General features: G+C 40.5%; 1 protein-coding gene across 8 annotated transcripts in view; it reads left to right on the top strand.

Moving 5' to 3' along the window:
• atp8a1 (ATPase phospholipid transporting 8A1) overlaps positions 1-13,707 on the top strand; it is a 106,733-nt gene that overhangs the window by 31,862 nt on the left and 61,164 nt on the right. For 4 of the 8 annotated variants that reach the window (XM_005722842.1, XM_005722846.1, XM_005722847.1 and 1 more), the window contains exons 5-15: positions 857-902; positions 1,043-1,083; positions 4,273-4,346; positions 5,875-5,944; positions 6,024-6,151; positions 6,775-6,886; positions 7,201-7,366; positions 7,717-7,722; positions 10,139-10,266; positions 11,176-11,253; positions 11,336-11,424. In XM_005722842.1, coding sequence (XP_005722899.1) covers positions 857-902; positions 1,043-1,083; positions 4,273-4,346; positions 5,875-5,944; positions 6,024-6,151; positions 6,775-6,886; positions 7,201-7,366; positions 7,717-7,722; positions 10,139-10,266; positions 11,176-11,253; positions 11,336-11,424 — 938 coding nt within the window. Of the gene's footprint in view, positions 1-856; positions 903-1,042; positions 1,084-3,517; positions 3,592-4,272; positions 4,347-5,874; positions 5,945-6,023; positions 6,152-6,774; positions 6,887-7,200; positions 7,367-7,716; positions 7,723-10,138; positions 10,267-11,175; positions 11,254-11,335; positions 11,425-13,707 lie in introns of all 8 variants that reach the window. The other 4 variants (XM_005722845.1, XM_005722848.1, XM_005722843.1 and 1 more) reach the window with 3 other exon arrangements.

Below are 13,707 nucleotides of genomic sequence, written 5' to 3' on the forward strand. Positions count from 1 at the left end.
TAGCTTAAATGAGAAAAGACCTCGTCTTGTAAACACGTTTTCCTTGTTAATTAAGTAAGACACAGGCTGCTTTTAGAGCTGCGTTTTAAAACACTGTGATCATTTATATGAGATTGATGCAGAAACGCATTATTACTCACTGTGATGCTAGCTGACAAGCTGTCTGTTGGAATCAGCTGTTAAAGTCACAGCATGTTGCAGGACTGTTCAGCCAACAAGAAGGGAAGTAATGCTGATGAGTTGAACTTTGATGTGGTCACAGGCAGTATGGTTTGTTTCGAACGAAGGGAGAAGCTACGTGAATGTGAAGCAGCTGATGGGTTTGTTTGTTTGTTTCACATCAGCTGATCTCTGAATTTTTAGGATCATTACTTTAAAAGATTCGAGAAATAGCTGGTTGTTGCATATCAGCAGCACAAAATGTATAGTTATTCGTTTTAGAGTCAGATATCCACCTGCCAGCTGTGTGCATTTGTTATTAGTGCAGCAATTATACTTTAGGCCACTTTGGGTAAAACACTGCGTGACACAAGGGTTTGTACTGTAGTTCTAGTGTCTCTGCAGGAACTGTAAATAGCAGTCTCCTTCTCTCTTACTGTGATATGGACAGTGTCAGCTTCTTCAGTACATTTCTGTCAGCAAATTTTAGGGCGTTCACTTGTAATCCACGACTGTATGATTAAGATAACCTTTATTAGTCCCACACGTGGGAAATTTGTTAATTAGGGTTTGTTTTTGCATACGTGTAGTTTACTAAGACATGATTTTCCCCAAGTGTTGTTCTCTGACTTCTTTCAGATCATTATTTTTAAATAGTATGTATCAGAGCATGTGTGTTGTTCTTTTTTCCTTACAGAAACGTCACAATGCTGACAGTGTTGTCAACAAAAAGGAATGTCAAGGTATTCAAAACTCTTTTCCTCTTGTAGACAACTTGACCCTTTATTTAGTGTCGTATAAACGGATTCATGTTGCCAGGAAGCAAGTATGTCTCAGTGAGACCTAATAAGACTTACCACATCTCTCTCCTTACTCATCACAGTACTGAGGAATGGTGCCTGGGAGATCGTGCACTGGGAGAAGGTATGTTTCCACAGTGTGCCGTTATTAGTCACAATGCTCCAGTGTCATTTCAAATTCTTCATTCTGTTTTTAGCTGCGACTCGAACAACATTCTGTCGGTGGATGTGAAGGAACGGAAAACACGGCATTCATGCATTTGCAGAGGGATACTGAGATTAGCACAGTGTGCTGGATTTTTAAAAACAAAAACACATGTTAATAATCTCTGTATGCATGATGATGTTCGTGCAAAGTTTTCTTTTAGATCCACCCGTTAAGGAGGAGGTGAATACAGGCATATATAGATAGATCATTATTGTAAGATTCTAACCAGTCAAATTTCATTCAACCGGAGCATCGAGCCCGTCATCCATCCAGCAACTTTTCACAAGCTATTATGCTGTCGCCATTTACAGAAAGCTCACCCCCCAAAACTATCCCGCCTAAACTAATTAATCCAGCATTTCCATGTGGGCGGCCATTAGAAGGCAATGCTGGAGGACGGTGAGAATCCTTCATAATGAAACTTTTCTATTAATGTGGCTGGGGCCGTTCGGCAGACGGTGTGGAGAAAACACACCAGACAGTTTAATAAATGGGGATGCTGCTTCCTCCATTAAAAGCTCCAATCAGCATGTAGCGGTGCAACATTAGCCAAATCTCTCCTTGCTGCTGTCTGTGATATGAGACGTAATGCATTTTTTAATTTGTTGTTGAGAACTGAAATAACAACAGGATGTGAATGGTCTGTGTAAACATGTTGCTGTCCCAAATCGCAGATTCATAAGTGAACAACATTAGAAAAGAAATGTGTTAACATTAATTTGACACATCCACAGATGGATGAGTGGGTAAGTGCAACTGTTATTGTTGCAGAGACGACTGAACTACATCTCATACAGATGCATACAAACAGTCACCGCTGGAATAATGTGAGACATATGCAGTGGTGGCTCTTCCTGATTTCCTTTTTTTGTATGTGTGTATGTTTGTCACACTTAAATGTTTCAGATCCTGAAACAGATTTAAATATTAGACAAAGATAATCCAAGTAAACACAAAGTTCCTAAATGAAGGTTTTTATTATTAAGGGGAAAAAATCCAAATAATATGCAAAACACGAGGAAATCAGGAAGGGGGCAAACACGTTTTCACACCACTGTAGTTTGTGTTATGGGAGTTTTTGGATGTATGCAGTGTCACCGTATCTAATACAACATGTGATTCATGCAATAAATTATCAGCAGGGAGGAAATCTCAGTGCTACCCGTTGGTATGTAACTGTCCCTTTGCTTTACCCACACCAAAGATTCTCTAAAAAGCTATGTCTTGAATAATGAATGCTTTTAGCGTCTTCATCATGCATATTGTAAAAGCTGCTTCTGTGCCAAACTTCTTTTTTGGCGCCCAATCTTTCAGGGCAACTTGAATGAGGTCAAAATGATCAACTTGTCTTTGCTGTTTGTTTGCCAACAAAGTCATAATTTATAATGATGTGGATCTTCGTGGGTTTTAGGTTTTTTTTGTATGTTACTCATTTTATGTAATATTGTTTCTTCAAATGTCCTAAAATTTTAACCATAAAAGATATTAAAAGATTTTTTTGATTGCTGGGTGGAATCTTAGTTAACTGCTAAAAGTCTTTAAGCGTGTTTCACTGTAATGTAAGCTTGTTACCCTGACACCTGAATACAAGGCCAGCCTTCAAATTAAAGTAGTGTGATTAGCTAGCTAGACAGGTCCACACTGCAGGTTTATGATCACTCTACATGTAAAGGAAATGGATCCATGTGCTGTCTTCTTCACCAAACTTCCCATGCTGCTTTTTCAAATGCAGCATTTCCTGATAACTATGAAAACACAGCTTCCTTCTCAGATCAGTTCTTAGTTCTTGAATAGTTGTGAAGCTGTAAGCATATATTAATCTTTTTATTGCTAAGAATTTCTGAGCTAGATAGCTTCCAGCCCTTATTTCCCTAAAGGGTCACCTAACTGTGCCAAATCAAACATGCAAGCATGATCTGCGTTTCATGCAAGCCCGGGGCTATAACTAGGAAAACACTAGCTTGTGACCTCCTGAGGCCGAGTTTGTGTCAAACTGGAGCTCCATGGTGTAGTGCTGACCACTACACCATGGAGCCACTGAGGATCTGGCTTAGACACACACAATCTGTTTTTTGCATCACAGAGTCACTTGCTGTAAAGTGTGCAGGTCTCAGTAGTATTTGAAATGTAAAATTGTTGCTTTGTTTTCCGGTGAATGTTTTGGTGCTCCTGTTTGGCTCTAATGGAATGAGGACTCCAGCTGTTTCTCCACTGTGTTTTATTCTAGGGCTTTAATGTGCTTACAGTCTACTCTTTCAAGCTGTGAAGTTTTTGCACCTAATGTTGAGCTCGTGTTTTCTTTTACGCTGTTTTATTGGCGTCCCACAGCATAATCAGTTTCTTTTCACAGGTTGAAGTGGGCGATATTATTAAAGTAAATGGCAGTGATTTCGTTCCTGCGGATGCTGTCATTTTATCATCCAGGTATACGAGCCTGCCAGACTGTGGGGAACTTCTCTCTCTTTCTTCTTCTTGCTCTATCTCCGCTCTGCCTAAGGAAGTGATGGTTAGATCATTTACTGAATCCACATTGTCAAAATGCTTTTGAAGGTATGTAAAAGATGCTAAATATGATCAAATGCTCTGCAGTCTGGCAGGATAACCATCATTTGCTTAGGTGGGGTAATGGTAATGTGACTTTTGATTAGATTTGATCAATCATGAGGCTACCCACCTCCTTCACCTTTTCAAAAACCATTTGGACCTGCTGTGAATAGAACTTCTGAGTGTTAAAATCTATTGAATATTGTTCCGAAGTTCTTCTTAAAAAGATAAGGAAGTCTCATTTGTGTTAAAACATGTCCTCTGGTGGGACAGCATCCAAGTGCTGCCAGCTGTTTTGCTGTTTCTAAATGGTTTGCCGAAAAGGGGAACAGAACCTCTGACCACACAGGACTGATGGTTGTGCTCTTCTCATCTACCAAAAACTGAAACCGTTGTCTCTCTCCCCTTATGTGTTTGCTGTTTGTCTCTTTATTTATTTTTTTCCTTTCCATTTCTACTTTTCGATCCTCATCCTCTCTTATCCTCCCCTCCCCTCCTGTGTGAACAACTGCCACACTTTCTCTCTCTCGCCCCCTGCTGGTGCGTGGTTGGTAATATCAGGTGGCCGTTGGGGAAGTAATCAGAGCGGCAAATGGGGATCACCTCCCGGCTGACCTCGTCATTCTGTCATCCAGGTCAGGAAACAAAACAAAACAGCAGTGGGAGAGATAGGGGCTGTGTGTACGGACCGGAATGAGAGATCCTCCTGAAACAGTGATAGATTTTATTTTTCAAACTCATGGAAGGACGAGGCCTGCAATCATGCTGGCAACAACCAGATATTTAAGCACCTCAGTCAAAGAGCACCACGCTTTGAAGTTTAGCAGCCATGGCATTGGCAGTTATTGTGTTACAATTTATGTTACAGTTATGTGACACGTTTAAATGTTTGGCTGAAACTTCTAACAGTGCTCAGAGTGAATGAAGCATCTGGACATAAAGCATCATGTTTTCCTTTTTGTAGATTCTTTCTTTGGGTCTTGAATATGTTATCCTTGCACGGCTTGTAAGGCACCGTGAATGCAGCAGTTTGTTTTAATGTTGCAGGTTGCATGCAGTCGCATCCAAGATGAAATCATCTCGGATTCATAGTTTTGTCAACTTTGCATGTTCCGTACCGAAGCGGTAGTTTGCACAGAGTCTTACTGTAGAAGTCACTTCCTGACCATTGCAATAGACTTTTGCTCATTTCCATGAAACAAAACTTATTTGATGGCTAAAACAGCTGACCAGTTGAGTAAAGCGTCACTGTCTTAAGTGTAAATACATTGGTAATTTAAGACAGTAGCTAACTGGCGACCCAGCTCACCTTAACAACTGGCATGCTCCAACGCTGTCCCTGTGCCCAGAGTCTGTCAGAGTCTGTATGTCTGCTTTGTTCGTTGTGCTGGGTATGCTTGCTCGCTCAGATCGCCCCACTCTGATGTGTTTTCTCTCTTTTTACTCTTGTCCCTTTGCAATGTACTTTCACTTTTCTTGAAAGACAGTTAAGCTTAGTGGCAGCACCAAACAAAGATGTTGTCTCTCCTAAGGGTGTTACTGTACAACTAAATGGCTAACTTCACTAAAACATTGATAAAGTTCCCGAGTTGCCTCTACAGCAGGGGTGTCAAACTCAAACACACAGTGGGCCAAAATTCAAAACTGGAACCAAGTCGCGGGCTAACCTTAATATTTACTGAAACATATTTATTCCTCCAGATATGAGAATGAATCTTTTCTTATGGACTCAAAGACGTTTTGCTGAAAAACTGAATATGGAACAAGCAAAGCTTAATACTAAACAATATATATATTAGCTGTATAATACCAGTAGGCCAGCTCTAATAGTCATTTGGTATGGCTTCGCGGGCCAAATGTAATTAGGCTGCGGGCCAAATTTGGCCCGCGGGCCAGAGTTTGACACCTGTGCTCTATAGCATCTTTGTTTGCAGTGCTTTAATCTTCTGCTGCTATTCTGTGATAGCATTTTCTATCTCATACTTACTTTATTGTCTAATAGTTACTAAATAATCAGTACTATTTTGCATATTGATTTTAATATATAGTTGTAATCATATAAAACAAGAGCAGGTTAAATATAGTGTAATATATGGTTGAATTTAGAGTTTCACTCTTATATTCTCGTACCACAAATGTCTAAACCCTCTCCCCCCACAACAGTGAACCACAGGGTATGTGCTACATTGAAACATCTAACCTGGATGGAGAAACAAACCTCAAAATCAGACAGGTGACTATCTCCTTATTAGTCTTTCTTAAGTTCTCATTGTATGCAGTGTGTTTTAATGCTGCTGTAACTACACCAACAGGGACTCCAGGTGACTGCAGACATAAAAGAAATTGACAGCCTGATGCGTCTGTCCGGGCGGATGGAGTGCGAAAGCCCAAACCGACATCTGTATGAGTTTGTTGGGAACATCCGCTTGGATGGACACAGGTGGGCTCAGATGCAGAGCTCTGTGACTGGCTCGCTGCTCCTCTCACTAACTTAATAGTCCATTAGCTAGGAACAGAGCCAGAATAATTATGAGGTTTCAGGGCATCTTTGATCTTTCTGCTGAATAAATGAAAGACGTTGTTGCAGTGATATTTAATTATGCATCTGTTTCCATTGTACAGAAAATGCATTGCATGCTAGATGGATGCTTTTAGGATATCTAGGATAACATATCTTCATTCTGGGAGTCTGTTCCAATACAGCTCTTTTTACATGAATATTATTAGTGGAAATCAAGGGTTTTCCTATTGATGGGAATTGTTTTGAAACAAAGATAAGCCATGTCATTTTCAAATGATGATTTCATTCTTTGTCTTATGCTAAAATGTGTTTGATGATCTGAAACATGTGAATGTGACAAGTATGCAGAAAAAAAACAAGAAAGTGGAAAATGCTTGTGCACAGCACTGTACATTTCAGTTATTGATTACGCTTATTGTTTGCATGGTCTGAAAGGGTAATATGAATTCACTAGTTGTATGTAAAAGCAACAATTATTGACTGAGGGTGAGATGGGGTGAGATATTTAAACAGCAAAATGTCAGCCGTGCTTCTCAATACAGCACGGTGCCACTGGGTCCAGACCAGATCTTACTGAGAGGAGCCCAGCTGAGGAACACACAATGGATCCACGGCGTGGTAGTCTACACAGGACATGACACAAAGCTCATGCAGGTGAAGCACATTTGTGGATTATTTGTGTAGAAATAGTAAAACAATCACTGTTGTGAGCAGAAGTGACGTATTTATACATGTTACAGGGCCAAAGCTGTTAAACTGATTAATTAATATCTGCTGTACAAGCTGTATGCCAGGCTGCTTCTACTGGTGCTTCTCAAGCGTTAGTACTCAGGTATCACATGCTCATAAGTGGTTTGTCATTGTGACTCAGATCATGTTTTTTGGGTTTCATATTGTCATCAACAACAGAGAAACACTATTGTTTGTTCTACTTCTTGTTTTTTTACCACATCTCTTTTTTTACCCAGAATTCCACGCGGCCTCCTCTGAAGCTGTCCAACGTGGAGCGTATCACCAACTTTCAGATCCTTGTGCTGTTTGGATGCCTGCTGGCCATCTCTCTGGTCTGCTCCATTGGCCAAACCATTTGGAAGGGCCAGTATGGCAACGATGCTTGGTACATGGATCTCAACTGTAAGAGTCCCGACAGCCTACGCTGCACATCTAATTCCACATATTTTGTCTCACTTGGTCATATCAGCTTATTTCTTTGTCATTTTAAGTTCCTAAATGCTGGTATGTGTCGTGGCGTTTTTGTGTTGCCTCAGTTTAAAACTGTGTTTCGCTTTACAAGTGAAATATGTGGCAATGTGGGAATAAGAGAATTCCCTGTTAATGAGAAAAGTCGTGACGTGCATAAATGTGTCGTGAATGAGTGTGATTGGGAAAAAATGGTTGAATATCACTGCGCTGCTGTACTTTTTTGTTCCTTTCTAATGTTCTGTTTGATTTTGTTGTTTTCTTTGTTGTCGTTTTTTTAACAGCTCCAGGTAACAACCATTTAAAAGCCTTGGCCATCCGTGAATGACCCTCCCTTACTAATCCCTTACTGAAGCTCTGCCTTTGCTAAGCAAATGAAGCCCCCTACCCTCGCCCCCTATATGGTTGCCCTACTTTGTACGGGCCCATGCCATGGACAAGCACATACCAGGGATCCAACGATAGGTTTTCCCCTCCAGCTCTCTTATACCTTCGTCTAGTTTTTTTTCCTTTGTCTTTTTTTCAGTGCCTGATTAAAAACAGTGTCTCACTTTTCCTTCATTTTTTGTGTCACGTTAAACGCTTTGCAGCTCCCAAGCTTCAGACTATCATTTGTTCCCACCTCATTTTTCACCAGAAATAAAGAGCAGCATTTACTTTGACTGCGAGGGAGATGAGGTTGTGTTCGGGAAGCTTCTCGTGGCAGGAGGCTTATACGTGTTTATTGCCTGAACACAACATGTGGTGCAGCCCAAGGGACGAGAACTGACATTTTCTAAATGCTTCTGCAGCCATCTTTCCTTGTGTGGATTTTTCAAAGAATAGATAGAGTGGGGAGGGATAGAAGTGAAGCTGCTCAGTTTTTACTTCTGTTCTCAAACCATAATAGAAGATGGCTCAATTTTAATGTTGACATTACAGACGTTATTGCAGTTCAGAATTTGTGCTGCTCAGTTCCTTAACGCGGCAGCTGCTGCGATGAAGCTCTGAACCTGGTCTGCAAAGTGATTATCGTGACCCTCTGGCCATTACTCTGTACCCTGATAGGCCTGTGTAGGAGAGGTTGTGCCCTGGTCAGTTCCAGCTTACATTATGACTTACACTGACCCTTTTGATGAGGTGTTCCATTGGCTTTCATTGGTTTTCTCAGGGTTTTGTCCTCAGTGGCATTAAAACCCACCCTTAAAAGATTCCATATCAAAGTGTCGAGGGGAGTGTAAATTATAAGGCAAGCATCCATCTTGAGACTGATTTGATTTCCATAAGGAGTTGTTGAGGCTCTGTCCAGTGCATATTATCCAACCTGTGGTAAAAGAGAGAGGTGGGGAAACTGCCACGTCGTAAACATGCAATTTCACCACGCTGCCTTGTTGTCTTAAATTATTGTATCTTCACCCACTCAACAGCATTACAAGAGTAAATGCAAAGATCCCGACACACATCACAAACAGAAAGCTGTGGTTGTGCATGTTGTTTAAAAAAAGATTTTGTTGTGACAAACTAATACAAGTTTTCAGATCCAGAATGTATGGTTACTGATTCTTACACTCTTTCTGGAGGTAGTCATGCTGACTGTTCTTCCAAATGTTGCAATGCTAACTGACTTTGTCTCTGCTTGCAGCATGATGAGGGGGAAAGGCTTTCTCGCTCTTGCATAGACACGCCATTTAAAACAACGTAATTAAAATGATGCGACCAAACAGTTTACAGTGAACTTTGTGCCAGTTTCTTCACTTCAGCTGGTTAGAACATATTACTTTCACATACAAGTGACATCAGATTGGTTTGTGACCTATGCATGTCCTGTTTGCTAAGGTTTTAATGCTGCTCTGCTGGTCCGATCCAGTGTCACTCTGTTGTTTGATAGCAGCATTTCTGCGTGACATAATAAGACGACTACTGAAGTGAGGTGATGGTCATTAACACCCAAACTATTGTGCTGGCATAATCCACCCACTCTTTTCCACTCCTTCTTGGTTGAGAATGTGCTATGGACTGAATCTCCCTCCTTTGTCTTGAGAGCATCTGTTTGTCCCCCCCCCACTTCTGAAAACATTTTCCCACCTACATGTGTGTTTGTAGCAATAGCTTCCATTCTGCCACTGCCACTCTTTGTGCCATTCAGTTTTTTTGTTTTGTTTTGGAATCGTTCTTTCATGGGGAAGGGCTCGCCCCTCTCAACCGCAATGCTAAGATCAAGGCTTGGGTTTAGGAAGGTAACATTTGCACCTCCTGCAAGCTGAGGAAAGGTAAATCACATCCCTCCTGTTTTCATATTTGGTGTCAATGGGATTACATGTTGATCATTGCCAATTGTTCGGGGCTCTCGGGGGAACCGGCATCATTTTGCATAGTGCTTTGTGGAATCATTGCCTGGATCATGCTGGATGCCAAGGCTGCTGCTGCTGCGACACTAATGACATTTGAGATATTTCAGTCCCTGTTCGCTACTTTCAATCTTTGGGACATTAAATTGGATTGCTAATCGGTTGAGTTGTAAGAGGATGAGGTTGGGTGGAAGAAATAGTTAATTCCAGCTAATGGACGATATTAACCCAAAACATTCTCCAGATTGGGATAATGTTGATCATTGGCTGGAAGTAGCTTTGGGCATATTGATTTAACTAACAGATAATTATGAACCAACACTGATGAGTCTTCTGTGTATTACTTCTTTTTTTTTGTCTAAAACTCTTCCCCTTGTAGATGGTGGGGCAGCTAACTTTGGCCTTAACTTCCTCACCTTCATCATCCTGTTCAACAACCTCATCCCCATCAGTCTTCTGGTCACGCTGGAGGTCATCAAGTTCACCCAAGCCTTTTTTATCAACTGGGTGAGTTCAAGTCCAGATAGATGTGCTGTTTTCCAGACAGTGTTTCTGCATAGGCAGTTACCTGCCATTCAACTTTCACTACTTAAACTTGGATCAGATTGCTGCGTCTTTTGTAAAAGGGAATATTGGAGCGATGAACGCTGACAAATCATGAGGAGTTTTCTTCACAGCAACTCTTAGCAGTGTTGATGTCGCTTTGTGACTCTCATCAGCATTCTTTCTGGAAAAACTACAAGAAGCATCAAATAAAAGATTAACATAGCAGCCGGCGAGTACGTGCCAGACTTTTCCTTTATAGCTGGTAGAAACCAAAAAGAGCTAAAAGAGAATGAAGGTTGGACTGAAGTCTGTCAGGTCAGCACATGACTCCAGATGAATGTTGATGTTGCTGTGCATCGATTTGTTAGGAAGACAACTGTTGAAGTCTTTTCCTCTATGTCTGCTATATGAGGTGATGTGACTGTTTCAGCTTGACAAGAAGCTGAAGGTGGTAACATGGGGTCATCAAAATAATTTTAAACACCATTACTATATTTACATCTGCACATAGCACTGCAAAGGGAAAACACATCTAAAAGTCGATGTTAACCGTTTGGTTTAGCATCATCAGTGTCTGTAGTAAGTAGGTCAACTTCACTGAATGTCTTTATTTTGGAAAAGTTATTTTGAGCAACTTTTAAGTTTAAATGAAACCCTAGCGAGTAAATTTTAGTAACATTTAGGACACTTCTGTTGGGTTCCCACTGGTTCAGTATTTTCTCCGGGGAAAATTGGCTGTCAGGCTTGAAGTAAAGCACCAGTTTTTGGGAGACTTTGTTCATATTTTCTAAATTGATGTGAAGATTGTTAAGCAAACATGTTGTTTGTTCAGTAACGTTACATTTTAAGTTCTTCCATGCTTGTTTTCAGGACACTGATATGCTATATGAGCCCACAAACACACCTGCCATGGCCCGCACCTCCAATCTGAATGAAGAATTAGGCCAGGTATATTTATATATTTATATATTGTTTCTTTCTTATTTGAAAGAGATTTCTTTTAAAGTGTTCTGTTTCTCTTTCCTTTCAGGTGAAGTACATTTTCTCAGACAAGACAGGAACTCTCACCTGCAACGTGATGCAGTTCAAGAAATGCACGATTGCCGGTGTGGCTTATGGGTATGTTGAGCTTTCCTCCCTGTTTTTCCATTTTCCCTGCCTTCGTCCTCATATCCTCTGGCCTTCATTAAGTGCCGAGTGTGCATCGTAGTGCATCTGGCGTTTCATTCTCCCTCCCTACCTTCTCATTAGCAGGTACATCAGTGCTCCTCTCGACATAAACTAAAAATAAAAAGTGGGCAGGCATTTGCAAGCAAAGGCACTTTACACTCTCCGCTGCGGGTGTTTGTTCGTTGTTTGTCATGTCGGAGATGTTTGTGAAGGCTGGCTATGCCTCTTTGTACTGTGGTGTGGTGCGAGCTCGATGTTGTTTTGATATAACTTGGTAACTCACAGTATCGGATTATAAACACAGGGTTTTAACCAAAATGAATTTATTTTTCCTCCACTCCTGTAGCTTACAAATTCTTTTAGCTAGAGTTCAACATTAAACATTAAATCACTCCTAAATGCCTTTTTCCTCCTGCTCATTTCATTTTCATGCATAGATAATGAGCCTCAGAGTTCACAGAATCAAAGAAAGTGCAGGCGTGACAGTACATGTTTAATCCCATTAGGATTCAATTAAAAGCGTGATTGATGAAGTGCAAGCTGAGGACAAAAGAGTATTTTATTTGGAGTTCTCTGTACTTTCATTAGGCTGTGATTGTGAGTCCAGTGGGAGCACTGACAGTTTGTCACTGTCGATCCCTGGGTCAGCAGCGTAAAGCCCGTTTAAGTGTTGCACGTGCTGGTGATGTGAAGCCTCCGAATCATTGCTGATATTTGTGTCGTAACCATTGCTGGTGTGGATTAAAGGTTTGTATGATGTTCTTGGTATGTAATGTTTTCTTGTTTCATGGTTATATTGGTGGTTAAACTTGCTGGTCATCAGAGACTTGCACTCACTCCTCCTTTAAAAGGCTCGAGATGTTTTCTTTGATTCTCTGAAAGACGCACTCCCTGTTACGCAACTGATAAATATGGATGAGAGTTTCATAGCAGGAGGGAAGACAACCAGTTCTAATAAGTCGAGAATTTTCAAGATCGTTTGGACATTGCTTCCCCATCGTTTTTTCTTTCCAAAATTAGACGGCTCAGAAACGGTTGACTCTAAAAGTTCACTCTTCTGGATTCATTGTCCAACATACTATAACAATGTCAGCTGTACTACACGTTCTAGCTCTGCCCAAGCCAATTCATTTCATTTACAAAGTCAAAAAAATAACTTTTTATCTCACATTTATTTTTCTTTTCAAAGATGATTGTGTCAGCAAGTTTGTGCTGGGAGGTTTTGATTTCTTCTTTTAAATGTGTCCATAAGACTTGAGTCATTGTTACCAGTCACCATTTTAGAGGCCGGATCAAACAGGTTGGTGTGTGCTGTAGTAAAAAACGTATTTAATGAAGGACTTTAGTCATACAGAGCAGTAATACTGAGCAATATTTAATAATATAAACACCCAACACGGGCCAATAGTAAAAGAGCGTGGCATACTTGAGTCTGTTTTGGATATTGTTATATAATATGAATAACTGGAACGTCCTCCTTTCCTGTTATAGATGCTTTCAACTGTCTGTTAATCATGAAATATGGATGAAGTAGTTCAGAGGCAGCTCTTGCTGAATCAAACTTTAAATTCTCAAATTAACATACTTGCATCCTTTTTTAACCTTTATTTTGATTTCAGAAGAACAGCTTTTAAATATCAAGCAGTAAGTAATAACATATTGTGCAAAAAGGGATAATACGAGTAAAGCAAAGATAAAATGAGGCATGTTTTTGTTCAAATGAATGAACAAGCATGTGTATAGATCTTAGTTTGTAGCGTGACTTGTAATTTAGTGCCAGAACACGCACACAAAGCCCCCCCGACGCTGCCGCCCGCATGTGTTCCTCTACACAAATTAAGTGCTGCTGTAATTAATAAAGACATCCCCAAGGGTGTAGACATTAATTAATTCCACTGGATTGGAGTCCCAATCTGAGGGAGGCTCCCAGAATCCTCCTGGCTTTTTATTTAAGGCTAGAGTGAAAGCACAATTATGTAAAGATGTGCTCAAATGACAGAACTCTTCTTTCTTTTATTTAAAAGTGGCTTAACGAAGCATAGAAGCATATAGTAGAGGATATGTGGTTGTAAGTCTTATACAAACGTATTGTTGATTCAGATAGTCCCATTGTTTCATTGTTGTAGGTAAAAGAGTGAAGCTTGGCTGTATGAGTTTGGATCTAATGGAATAATGCTCTTTGGCCACATTCAGTTTGTAATGTTATACTACGTTCATTGGTGACCTTGAAAA

This window comes from Pundamilia nyererei, unplaced genomic scaffold (genome assembly GCF_000239375.1).
Source record: "Pundamilia nyererei isolate P.nyererei 1_Seehausen unplaced genomic scaffold, PunNye1.0 scaffold00008, whole genome shotgun sequence".
NCBI lineage: Eukaryota > Metazoa > Chordata > Actinopteri > Cichliformes > Cichlidae > Pundamilia > Pundamilia nyererei.